Source organism: Strigops habroptila, chromosome 6, assembly GCF_004027225.2.
Source record: "Strigops habroptila isolate Jane chromosome 6, bStrHab1.2.pri, whole genome shotgun sequence".
NCBI classification, from domain to species: Eukaryota; Metazoa; Chordata; class Aves; order Psittaciformes; family Psittacidae; genus Strigops; species Strigops habroptila.
This window is the reverse complement of record NC_044282.2, coordinates 37,832,645-37,844,927: the sequence shown is the minus strand read 5'-3', so window position 1 is coordinate 37,844,927 and position 12,283 is coordinate 37,832,645. Positions and strand designations below refer to the sequence as shown.

General features: G+C 44.5%; 1 protein-coding gene and 1 long non-coding RNA gene across 4 annotated transcripts in view; both read left to right on the top strand.

Moving 5' to 3' along the window:
• Positions 1–1,681: 1,681 nt before the first annotated feature.
• HCRTR2 (hypocretin receptor 2) overlaps positions 1,682–12,283 on the top strand; it is a 35,693-nt gene continuing 25,091 nt past the window's right edge. Inside the window, exon 1 of the mRNA XM_030490669.1 lies at positions 1,682–1,998. Within this exon, the coding sequence (XP_030346529.1) occupies positions 1,770–1,998 (229 nt within the window). The 5' untranslated portion in view covers positions 1,682–1,769. The remainder of the gene's footprint in view (positions 1,999–12,283) is intronic.
• Positions 2,832–9,971, top strand: LOC115609897. Of its 3 annotated transcripts, none has more exons than XR_003992034.1 (5): positions 3,070–3,557; positions 6,154–6,335; positions 7,234–7,377; positions 7,582–7,737; positions 9,759–9,897. It is a non-coding gene; the product is annotated as an uncharacterized LOC115609897 (long non-coding RNA). The 3 variants fall into 3 exon arrangements; XR_003992035.1 differs by having other exon boundaries at positions 7,579–7,737; XR_003992036.1 differs by lacking the exon at positions 7,582–7,737 and having other exon boundaries at positions 2,832–3,557; positions 9,759–9,971.

The following is a 12,283-nucleotide window of genomic DNA, read 5'->3' as shown; positions in this document are numbered from 1 at the left end:
CACGACAAGCTACTTAGATATGTCTCTTTCTGTGTACCAACTAGACCTGGAATTCCCGCATTCTCAAGAGAGTTTACATCACTTCTCAAAACTCATACCTCAACTAATATAACCTTGTATGTTTTCATTAGTTGCAGAATGCGTAATCTTTATTTATGGTATTTGCAAAGTCTACCTTTCTAGTTTATGTAAGATAGGTGCTGATCCTACCAGTAAATCCAAGTATATCTCACTCTTTAATGTATTTAGCCTTAAAAGTCCACTCAACTTCCCTGTGGAATAAGAAAAGGTGGTGGGTTTTTTTTTCTTTATTTTACAGGGAACTATATCAAAGAGAGCACCTCTGTAGAAATAGGTGCAGGGAAACGTAGTGTAGGTATGCTCTATTGGACTTTGAAGGCAGGAGAAGTCCGCACACTGGTGAAGAGCAATTCAGGAACCTAAAGTACTGTCTAAGCTAAGCACTACAGGGTTAATGAGTATCTGCCTTTCCATCATGCTTATGTGTTGGAAGTAGAGTCCTACCATAATAGTTCCTCCATTCCTACAAAATTGCATACCCTGCGCTGCAATGCTTAACTGAGTGAGATGTGCCATTTCACAAAGGAAGTGGTGCTTATACTAGACTCATTAAATTATTCAGCTAGAAAGTGAACAGATTACCTGAATAAAGAGGGGGATGGGGGAACATTTCAGTCGAGGAGGGATAGGTCAAGACCTATCCTTTCTCTTTCAGGAACTGTACGCTGGGCAAAATATGAAAATAACTCAAGAAGCAATGACCACAAACCAGGAATACTATCACGCTGTTTAACTAGCACTTCTGGGCTCTCTTGAATTGCTTTCTGCCAGCTCAGCTCAATTCAGAATAGCTACGGGGTAGTTGCTCCGTTGAGACCCCATGTCGAGCATTTGAAACAACCTCGGAGCAGGGAGTCTGCATGCTAGATTCAAGCCGACAGCGAGCTCTCACGATCTTCAAATCCAATGAAATCCCATGCTTGCCTGTTCAGCGCTCTTAGGGATTTCCCCGCCAGGGTTAATTCCTCTTGTTTAGCCCTATACCCAGCCCAACTTCCAAAGGGGCACAGAAAGGAGACAGCCCTATCAGCCACGGGTTTTTAATGGCTCCTTTCACTCTGTGCTTCCTTCCGCAGCAGCCTTCCCCTGCCTTTGATCTACAAATATATACTTGAATATATACTGTATTTAAAGGAAAAAGGGCTAAAGTGCCTGTGCAAGAGAAGGTGGGAAACCGAGGGGAACCAGCTTTGGAATAGGGGTGGATGAGCCGGGAGTGGGGTCGGGGGGAGAGAAGCCGGGATGGGTAGAGGGGGTGTGTGCAGAGATGCGGGATGAGGGGAGCATGTGCATATTTTGGGGAATGGAAATCAGCGTTGTTCAAAACGGGAGTGACTTTTCCAGCGAGGGCAGGTGCGGTGTGGCACCCAAAGCATGCAACCCACCCTGGCCAGACTTTTCCCCGGTCGGATAGGGAGAGCAGCCTCTGTGCCCGCGGAGGCTGCTCGCCCTGCCCGACCGGGAAAAAGGCTGGTCAGGGCTGGTTGGAGACCGACGCGGATCCCCAGTCTGTTCCCGCATTGGCTCCCGTAAGTTCCCGCGTCATTTTTCTCCCCACACCCCGCTTTTCGCACTGGCAACCACAAGTGTCGATGGACGGGCGGGAGAAGGCTCGGATGCTCTGAGAACGTCTGTTTGGTTTCTTGTGGTTTGGGGTTTCTTCCCAGCCTCCGGACCAACCATCAGGAATGTCCGGGATTCAGCCCGAGGATGTTTCCTCTCCGTGTAGGAATTGGACGACCGGGTCGGAGCTAAACGAGACGCGGGAGGCTCTTTTAACCCCTTCCTCCGACTACGACGATGAGGAGTTTCTGAGATACCTCTGGAAGGAGTATTTGCATCCCAAGGAATATGAATGGGCACTGATCGCCGGCTACATCGTCGTCTTCATCGTGGCGCTCGTCGGGAACGTCCTGGGTGAGTCGCTTTCCCTCAAAACTTCCCGTTCTCCCTTGCCGAGGTGCGGTTTTGCACAGTTTTGCAGGAAACAGGGCGGGGGTTTCGCTTCCCCTGCTGGAAACGCGGCTGTCCGCAGCCGCGGTGGAAAGTTAAGGCTGAGCGGAAGGGGCCTTTGAGGCGGGACGCCGTGAAAACCGCTTCCCCCTGCGCCTGCGAGGGGCTGCGGCGGCAGCCGCTCGCTGCTGGGAGAGGGCAGGCGGAGAGTGGCAGGCGGAGCGCGCCGGAGGGACGCGGTGGGGGAAGCCGAGGGCTACCGGCCGGCTGCCGCCCCTGCCCGCCGGGCCGAGGTGCTGAACACCCCTCACTCCCTCCCGCCTGCCCGCCCCGGCCGGCGGCTCCGCCTCTCAGCTGCTGCTCCCTCACAGCCCCGGCCCGCTCGGCGGAGCAGGGCGAACGCGGGCTGTTTTCGAAAGGACAGAGATCGGGGCCGCGGCAAGGGGCAACGGGAACAGGACGGCGTCCGGCCCGTACGGAGAACCGGCGGTTGCTTGCCCCAGCACCCGGCGCGCTGAAGGCGCGGAGCGGGGACAGCGATGGGGGAAACGGGGCGGTGCCCTGCCGGGCTCTCATTGAGAGAAGCTAGCGGGGCGGTGCCGAGGGCCCGCCCCCTCCGCGCTCCCATTCATCCAGGAAGGAGGCGGCGGGAGGTGGGGTGTGGGGTACGCGGCGGCAGACTGTGGCGGAGAGCCCAGGGCAGCGGCGGTGGGAAGCGGGAGTAGGCACAGGCACAGCGGAGGGCGGTGTGGGGAGCGGCGAGCGGGGTCTGGCTGCCGGGATCCCGCTCGCCGCTCCCCCTCTCTCCCTTCCCGAGCGGAGCGTGAGTGTGGGCGGGCCGGCCCCCGTCGGGACTGTCGGCGGCCCGTCGGGAAAGGCGCTTGTGCCGGCCCCTGCCTGCTCCCGCCCGGCACTGGCTGCGTGGGGCGGACGCGCGTGCACAGTCCTCGCCTGTGCTGCCCCGTGCCCGCACCCACTGCCGCTCCTTCCCGCAGCCGTGCCCCTGCGGTTTGCCGGGGAAGGCGTTTGGTCTTTTTCAGTTCCGCGTTTATGAATGAGCAGGAGTGCAGTGAAGCCGCCGGGAGCCGGTTACGCCGTGAGAACGCACGTAGCGGGAGTCACGGCCATTTGCATGTTTTGTTTCCATCAGTGCCATTGCCATGAACGGAGTGGCGCACTGCCGCGCCCACCTCTCCATACGGGTCTTCATTCATGTTTTTCAGAAAGGTTCATGCGTGCCAGGGCTGTCATCTGCCAGCTCTCGGTTTCACGAAGCAAGACACACATAAGACTGCAGCCAAAGGCAACATTTTCCCAGGCTGGTTGTTCTTCCAACGGACTGATGATGCTATTTATTTGTTTATTTCCCTGGAATGTTGCACTAACTGCTTGTAAACATCCCGTATGCACGTTGGCAAAACCAGTGAGTTTTCAGCCGAAGAGATTACATTAGAGCTATTCGGAAGCTTGAGCATGTTTGCTCGGTCGGTTGCACAGCAGTCAGCTTGACAGGCAGTGCAAAGGTAATAGCCCTCGCAAAGAGGCTGTGCTTTAAACTGGGGAGAAAAGTGCCCTTCGTTCTGCCCTTCAGCAAAGATGGGTTTAGGAGAACTACCTGTATTTACCTGTTTGCCCCCCACTCCCCCATTCTGTAAACAAGCTGTCCTCTTGCCTTTAAAGATTCAAGGTCAAATCTTAAGTTGTAGGAGCTCTCACCCTGTGTACACTTCCCTCCTCTCCCGAAGCCAAGAGGAGAAAAGCTTTCCTCTCTGTGCTCTTGGAAACAGGGATGCTATCTGTGCTGATGTGGAGCTCTTCCTCCTTCCATTTGTGTGTGCTGTCTTTTTGCTTGGGATGGAAGCTGGCATTTGGCTGTCCACCTGCCTCTGCTTTTGCTGGACTGCTTGTGCTGGAGCTGTTTGCTCTTTAAACTGTCTTTGTGCATTACACAGATCTCACCCACCCAAACTGCTTCTGTTTACCAGCAAGTTGTTTGTGGGGTCTGCAGGTGCAGGTGCTCGTTAGCTGAACACTCTCATCTTTATGCAAGAAAGCTCATACTGCACTGATTGCAGACTCACGTGGTTTTGAGGGAGAAATGGATGTGGTCTAATGCTCTTTGCAAAGGCATTTTTGTGAAACTTTGACTATTAGTGAAAATCTGATGTAGATCAATGCACATGTCAAAGTCTCTGAGAAGCTAATTTCTCCTTCTTGAAAAATTCATATTCGAGGTTAATCTGGGACTTCTTATGGACCTTCTTGAAACAGAGCAGAAGTGATTCTAGAGAGAATTTTAGTGGCTAATAGTGCTTATGGTATGGTCCTTAGTAGCGCTTATGGTATTATCATTAATGATGCAGTGTGTTCTTCTGCTTATGTTTGACCAGTGCTGCTGGACATGTGCGGCATGCGAAGTCTGTTTTGTTCATGTCTTATTCAAATGGCACTTAAGCATCCAGGAAAGATCCTTCCTTTCCCTATGTTGTACTGAAAAATTACGTTTCTGCCTCTTACTTTGATTTGTATATTCACATGGGATTAAGAGACTCGTGTCCCAGCAATAAGATCTGTGCAAGTGGAAGGCACAGCACATCCCTCAGATATTAGTAATAAACTAGATTGAAGCATTCTGACAGTTAATTAACAGACAAGGGTAGGATCAGAAACTTGAACTTTGATTGACATCTACTGGGCTCTTGAGTGAGCTGCACAGCAGGAGTTCTACTTATAGTAGCATGTAACAAGGTCTGCACTGCTATTTAGCTTTCCGTTTAATTAGGAGAGTCGACACACACTGTCCGAGCTGCAGCACAAACCAGCTAAAATGAAAACTGTTAGCAAGCCTCTGCATTTGAATGCAAGTTCCATTATTGCATTCGAGTGCTTCTTGTCAATGATTCCCATGTGCACTCATGTTGGCTGCTCACCAGAGATTTCTGTGCAAGCCACTGAAAAGAAACAGGTTTTAAGATGGTTTTAGGACATATTTAGATGAACATTCAGAGAATCTGAAATGCAGATGATAAGACCAGTATGCTTTGTCCTGTTTTCCTCCTCACTCAGTCACTATCACCAGAAGAAGCTGAGGTGTTGAGGGTAAGGACTTCCTGTTTTGCAAACAAGACCAAAAGCTTTTTTTTACCACTGCACAGCAATGAAACTCTTGCAACTTCTTGGTACAGCTAGTGCAGAATGTAGGACTTAATGGACAATGTATGTTGGCTGTAGAGTAAATACAAGGGCATACAGAACATCAGTGAGAGATTTCGGAAATGTTCTTTACTTGCACAATTTGCTCATACTTGTTTTTCTTTACAACTCAGAATGAAACCAAATTTAATTGACAGAGAAATACTCTTCTCTGGATAGCTCTATTATGTATTATCTGTTTTACAGTAACTGCTGGTTGGGCTGAGATCTGTGCAGAACCCGTGGTCCTTTCCTCAAAGAGTTCATAGTCTGACTCATAGAGCTCAACAGCGTTCATTTAATTCTTACTTATTTTCCTAGGACTGGAGAAGAAAAGTTTTGTGTATAGTTCTAACACCAGAGTCATAGTCAATGCTTACCAATAGGCAACTGTCTCAAATGCTGCTCTGTTATTATTTTAAAAGTGAATACTGAGGTCTAGGCACACATGCATGTGTTGGTAGAATTGGATGAGTCATGTATTCTTTTAAACGGTGCCATGATCTTCATGAATCCTATTTGATTACTGTAGATGAGGCATAGTTCATTTAATCAAATTTTAAATTATTACATTTAATTTTATCCAGATTACTCTGGGAATCTGGCGCTGAAAGGGCTTTCCTTTTGTAATATGAGCATGACAGTCACCTTTATCTGTTGGATGAATAATAGCTAGAATGGATTTATCATTTTTAAAAAGATAGGAAATGATATACACATAGGAAATGACACAATATTTATACATTTCATCCACCCAAGATACGGACTGTATGAGCTCAATTTATGTAAGATTGTGAGTATCAACTAAAGTACCTTGGTGTTTGCATAATATGGGGATTGCTGGCAAGAAAGTCATGCACATCCTTGTAGATGTAGTAAAGCACTGAAAGATGAAGCTGATTTGAAATTATGCCCTTTTCTTTCTAGATTCTTATATCCAGATGTGTAACTAGTTCCACTCTGTATGCTTGGTGCCCAGACAGTCCAGAGGAGGGACAGTTCTTCTTTCCTTTACCGTTCTCTGTCAAAAGGCAATTCTGCCTAGTGTGAATAGAGCAGACCTATTGAACCCAACTCTGAAAAAGGGCAATGCCCAAGACTGAAGGAAGGTGAGCTGCAAGAGATGCTTGATGTCTTGAATGTTAATACAAATTCTGTTAACTTTCATTTGAGTCCTTCTAAAAGAAAGAACTGTTGCATCTGCCTGGAGGCTGCCCTTATAGTTGGATAAAAAAAGAATGTCCTTGGATAGTATTTTTTCAGTCAGAGTGAAATAATAAGCACTTTGGTTACTTGTCTTCTAACATCGTAAGGACAAGAGTATGCTGTGAATTTGTTTGGTGATAAAGGAGGAGAGCTGGAATCTGAACAAGTAGAAAAGTGCTTGGTCTCAGAGGTCAAAGCCCATTAAAAGGTATTGAAAGAGAAACAAAAACCAGATTCCTTTCCATATGGAGTCATATTCTGTTTAACTTGTAACTACTTTTAACTAGTGTTACTGTTCTTACTTCTGAGGCTACATTTACATGGAAACTGAAACTTTAGGACTCCTCTGCCATTCATTTTTCTTTCTTCTGTCTATGGCACTGCTAATAAAAATCTCTTATCTGATGTGTCTTAAACTTTGACTTAAAGACTGGCTATTCAGCAGCTCCTACAGAACTATCACCAGTTAGTCAGAATTCCCCTGCAATGGCAGAACATTATGGCATAGGGTTGGGTGGCAAGGGAAAGCACACCAGCGTGTATTTGACAGATTACCTAGGAAGCAAATAGCAAACTTTATTGTTGCTGGTTTTGTTTTAGTTTCATTTTACTTTCAAGATGTACTCCTAATAAACATGTGAAACTTTTAAAGAATTCATCCAAATTGGATAAAATGTATTTTATACATTCTCAAAGCTGTTGGAGTGAGTTCTGAAGACCAGGTCTGCTATTCAGACCCAAAACAGGTGCAACCTTGATGGTCACAGGATATGTTGGCTACTTATTGATTTTATGTTGTAGATGATGTTTGGAAAGAATCATAGATTCTAGAAGAAGGAAAGCAACTCAGCAGGGCTTCAGCAACTGCGCAATTCCAAGACCACTAAAACCAGTAAAGGCCTCTCTGCCAGGAGCGGAAGAGAGGCTAACACATCTTTCCCTTAGGTCAGTGAAGTATTCTTCATCTGGGAGTGTCATTGGGGCATTACCAAATAAAATGAAAGCTGTTATCACTTCCTGCTTTAACTCACCATCTTTCAGAAAAACTTGAAGGTTTTGGGATGCTTCTTTATTTATAAAGCATTGTTTATTTTCTGTGTTGAATGTCAAGTGAAACCTTTTTTTGTTCTGGTTTGTTTATGCCAGCAGCTGTTTTACTTACTGTACATCTCACAAGTGGAATCTGTCAGAGAAGAGCTAGAATGGACTGTTCCCTAGGGGAAGGAGAGCCAGGAGCTGAAGGCAGCAGCATGATTGACAGGGCAATGTATTTGCCAACATAGTCCCACAGTGCCTGAGAGCATGGTAGGTCTGGTGATGTTTACCAGGGTTCAGTTACCTCCCAGCAATCGCCAGACAAATCCATAGTGATGAAGCAGGTCTGAGGTAAAGGCAGAAAGTCAAGTCAGTGGGTGAGGATTACAATCAAAATCAGCAATGCACATGCATGCTGGCAATGTTGGTTTTGCCTGAGCTAAGAGTGAGAGCCTGAATTTAAATGCAGCTCCCAGGGAAAGAGGTGATCCGAAGAAGAGGTGTCTCACATCTTTCTCCGAGAACTCTGTTCCCAGCAGCCTGATCCCAGCTTACATGCTGCCCTGTACCAGAGCTGGCTTCCAGCACAGACAGCTAACCCCTGGGAAGGGGCAGAGGTTGCAGAGCTTGAGGGCGCACTCAGCCTTGACAGAACTGTGTTCTGTCTCCTGGTTCTCAGTGCAGTAAGACTGCAAGGATTTTAGCTCAGTTTTGGGAATATTATATTGTCAGTGTGGATTCAGGATACAGTTCAGAAGTTGCATACTATACAAGATATTTGCTGTAGCATTTTACTAGCATAGCAAATTGTTTTTCTTTGTATAGCCTAAAAAGAAGGCATTCTTTCATCTATATTAGAAACAGTCATGGACATGGAAAGGTTTCTTCTAGTGCAACTCCATTATACACAGACAGATGCATTTTGAAGCATACTGTTTCAAAGTTGCACAGCATTTCAGTTGTGAAGCACAATTTGATTTTAATGAGTCACGCAGGTTTAAATTGAATCATAATGGAGTGTGAAATCTTTTTATTGTAGTGTCCTGCAGTATGACAGCTGTATTTATGGTCCTTCCATCTCTAATACGAAGTGTGTGTAAGGATTTTGTAGGCTTTTTATTGTTACTATGGGTGGAAAAAAATGTATATCAATGTGATTATGAAATAACTGGTCACTCAGTACAGTCAGCTCTGCAAAGATGACTTGGGTTGCCAATTAGTACCTGTAATGATATGTGTGTGTGTATAGCAGACAATTTAAAGCAAATCTATAATCGATACAGTTAGATCAGGAAAACTGTGTGATGGTACCTTGCACTTCATCCAGAACTGACCAAAACTGGCATTTTGGACAGCCAGATTTTATAGCGTAGATGATCTTCTGGTAATAATTCCCATTTCCATTAGGTTGTTAATTGCCTAAAATTACTTAATGTGAATAAGTTAGAAAATGAGCCCTGTGACAATTAGATGGTTGTGCTATTAGTCTCAATTTTAATCTGTAGAGATTATTTTCCAGCAAGCAGAATTTAGTTCTTGTATTCTTCTCTATCACTGTAATAATAAGGCAGTACATAAAATACAGAAGTGGGCTGGAGAACATGAGTAACTCATGTTCTTGCAAGTCCTTTTAAAAGCCTAAGTACAATAGAGCACTTGGTAGCTAGAAAACATCTCAGAGAATGTATTGCTGCAAGCAAACTTGTTGCTGTATATCTGTTTTATTTATGTAGACTCATCTTTTGCGGAAGATGGTTTCCCATTAGTACATTTCAGTAAAGCTGATATTAAACACAATACTTTTAAGATTTCATATGTTCAATGTTATCATAAAATCAACTAGGCTGGCAAAGATCTTTAAGATCATGAAGGACTGCCAAGTCCACCACTAAGCCATGTCACTGACAGCCTCACCTAGACAGTTTTTGAACACTTCCAGGGATGGTTATTCAGCAAATCAAATCATGGTTTACACCACTTTGGTTTATACCTCTTTGGTCAGTTGGGGTCAGCGGTCCTGGCTGTGTCCCCTCCCAGCTGGTAGGGTGTGGTGAGAAGCAGAAAAGGCCTTGATTCTGTGTAAGCACTGCTCAGAAATAACTAAAACATCCCTGTGTTATCAAAACTGTTTCCAGCACAAATCCAAAACACAGCCCCATACCAGCTACTATGAGAAAATTAACTCTACCCCAGCCAAAACCAGCACAAACTTACATATATATACTTATGTGTGATACGAGAGCATGACCTAACCGCCTACTTCTTTTGTCACGCTTCCATGATTTTTTCAGATTTGTTGACACATCCAGTGTGTCCTGTTGATGAGGAGCTGTCACCTCACTGGCTGGCTATGTAATTCCTTTGCGTGTGCAGACCAGAATATTGTCCACCTTTCCAGCTGTCACATCACGTATTCAAGTACATTTCTTATCTGCTGGGTATCATTACCAGCTGTAGGATTTTTTTTCAATATTTCCTTGATAATAAACATTTTATAAAAAGTGTCTTTTCTTTGTGTCATTCTTTCTATTACTTTTTTCAACATAAACTTGGTCTTATGTTGGACTCCTTTTTTTCAGGTAAGATTAGTTGTGTAAAAAAATGGAGTAACGTATGAGTTTAGAGCTTAATAGTGAGAAAGAGATGGACAGTTTAGGAAGCAGATATCATCTCCCTATTCACAGAAGAGATCGGCTTGGTTTAGATCTTTTGTTCTCACTGTTGGTTTCAAAACCCCCTAATTAAATATCCTCTGCAATTAGTTAAAGTACTTCTTACCGCTTAATCAAGATCATCAATAAAGTTATTGAAAGACTCATGGAAAATCTTCCTAAAACAAATAAAATGAGCTTAGTCTTTCACACCTAATTTTTAGACTCTCGAGTTAAAGCAGAAGTATCCTTAATCAGGAATCATTCATAATGAAAGTAATTTCGGTGACAGCATTTTTCCTTCCAGCAGTGTGTGTTGATTCAGTGTTTCCACAGGGGCTCAGGCTCTACTAAGGTTAAGTAACTTATTTACTCAGCCTTCTTTTCAACACGATTGTGTTACTTGACACGCCGCCATCAAGACTGTGATTCACAGTAGATAATGTCATCACCAAAAAAGAACAAGGGGAAGAATGCCATATGGAGAACCAATTATTGCTAGGTGGAAATGATTGGGCTAGGAGGTTGAGAATAAAGAATTATGAAATCGTAGAGTGGTTTGGCTTGGAAGGAACATTAAAGATCACCTGGTTCCCATCCGTTCTTTCCCCTCTACCATGGGCAGTGACACCTTCCACTAGACCAGGCTGCTTAAAGCCCCATCCAACCTGGCCTTGAACACTTCCAGGGATGGGGCATATTGTATAACTCAAATCTATTTAACATTTTTCTATCACTGTTTGATTACAAAATATTGTGAAGGAGTAAAGCTCTTTAGAAGCTTTCTGCCCCATGCATTTGGAGATGTTAATGACCAGTGCTTATAATCACAGCAGCACTTCCAAATGACTGCTGGATGGCCATATTGTGATATTTTAGTCAAACAATTGTGATACTGAATTAGCAAAGCAAAATTAAATCACTGAAGCTTAGTGTGATTAATGATCATTCCTTGTTTACTTCCACCTGGGCTTTATTATTCACCAAAAATGAGATAAGAGGTAGTGTTTTTCATTTATAGAAGGAAATGTTAGGTATTGCTGGTTATGGAAATTAGGTTTCTATTTTGGCCAAGAAGTCACACTGGAAGATGACCCATTGAATAAGAAGTTGTCAAGACTTCTGGAGTGTTAGGGGAATGATTTAGGGTTGACATGTAGAAAACAAATTGACAGCTGAACCAGCAGTCCACCAGCGGAAGGACTGCAGCACAATGTTTAATATGCTCAAGACAGCGTAAATCTTTCAGGAGGCAAGCAGCTGCATTTTATACCAGCTGGAGTCTTTGTATTGTTTTCACATTCAGCTTGAGATACAATGAATAATTGAATAAATGGCATTGCAGCCTCTAATTAAAATGCCTCAGGACACTAAACCAACAGAGATTGAACATATACATGAAAAATACCAATCTCACTATATTTTCGTGATAGAGCAGGGTTGGGGTTTTTTTCATCAGGGGTATAATGAGGAATATGAAGCTTTCTTGATGGACTTCTAATAGCATCAGTCTTAAATTTTAACTTTGATTTGAATTTCTTATGTTTAGTCCTTGCTGGGACTTGCCTGCGAGGCTTTCGGGGGTGGGAGATCGTGAATGTTTGCAGGATGGGTTCTGAAACACGCTTCGTTATCGCAGAACTGTCCTCGCTTGGGGAAAGGCTCCACAAGTTTTTCCTAACAATTTCAGCCTGGCAACTCAAACTAGTTTCCGAGCTTTTACTGACACTGTGTGGCAGAGGTAAGAACAGCAAGCGTTTTGCCTGAAGCTCTTGTTTCTGGCGGAAGGAAATGAAAGCGTCTCCGGTGAGATGAAGGATTATGAGAGCCGGCTTACTCAATGACTATTAGAAAAATAGCTGCTCGTTGTGGAAGCTGGCCTGCGTGTTTTCATTTTCAGTTATTAACTGTAACTTTGAGTAGTTTTACAAAATAAAAGCAGAAATACAGAAAATGATAAAATACACTGGCCAGGCAATTAGGTTCCAGTAGAGCTCCAGCAGAGCTCCAGCAGCTGGGAAAATCATGCACAGTAGGAGCACGTTTCTGAGTTACATTTCTCCCCTACTTTTTTTTCCCCTTTTAATTTCTGATCCTCTTTTCTTCAATGCCTGTGTTACTAACATTTTTCCCACTTTCATCCTCACTCTCATTTATAGCTCGGA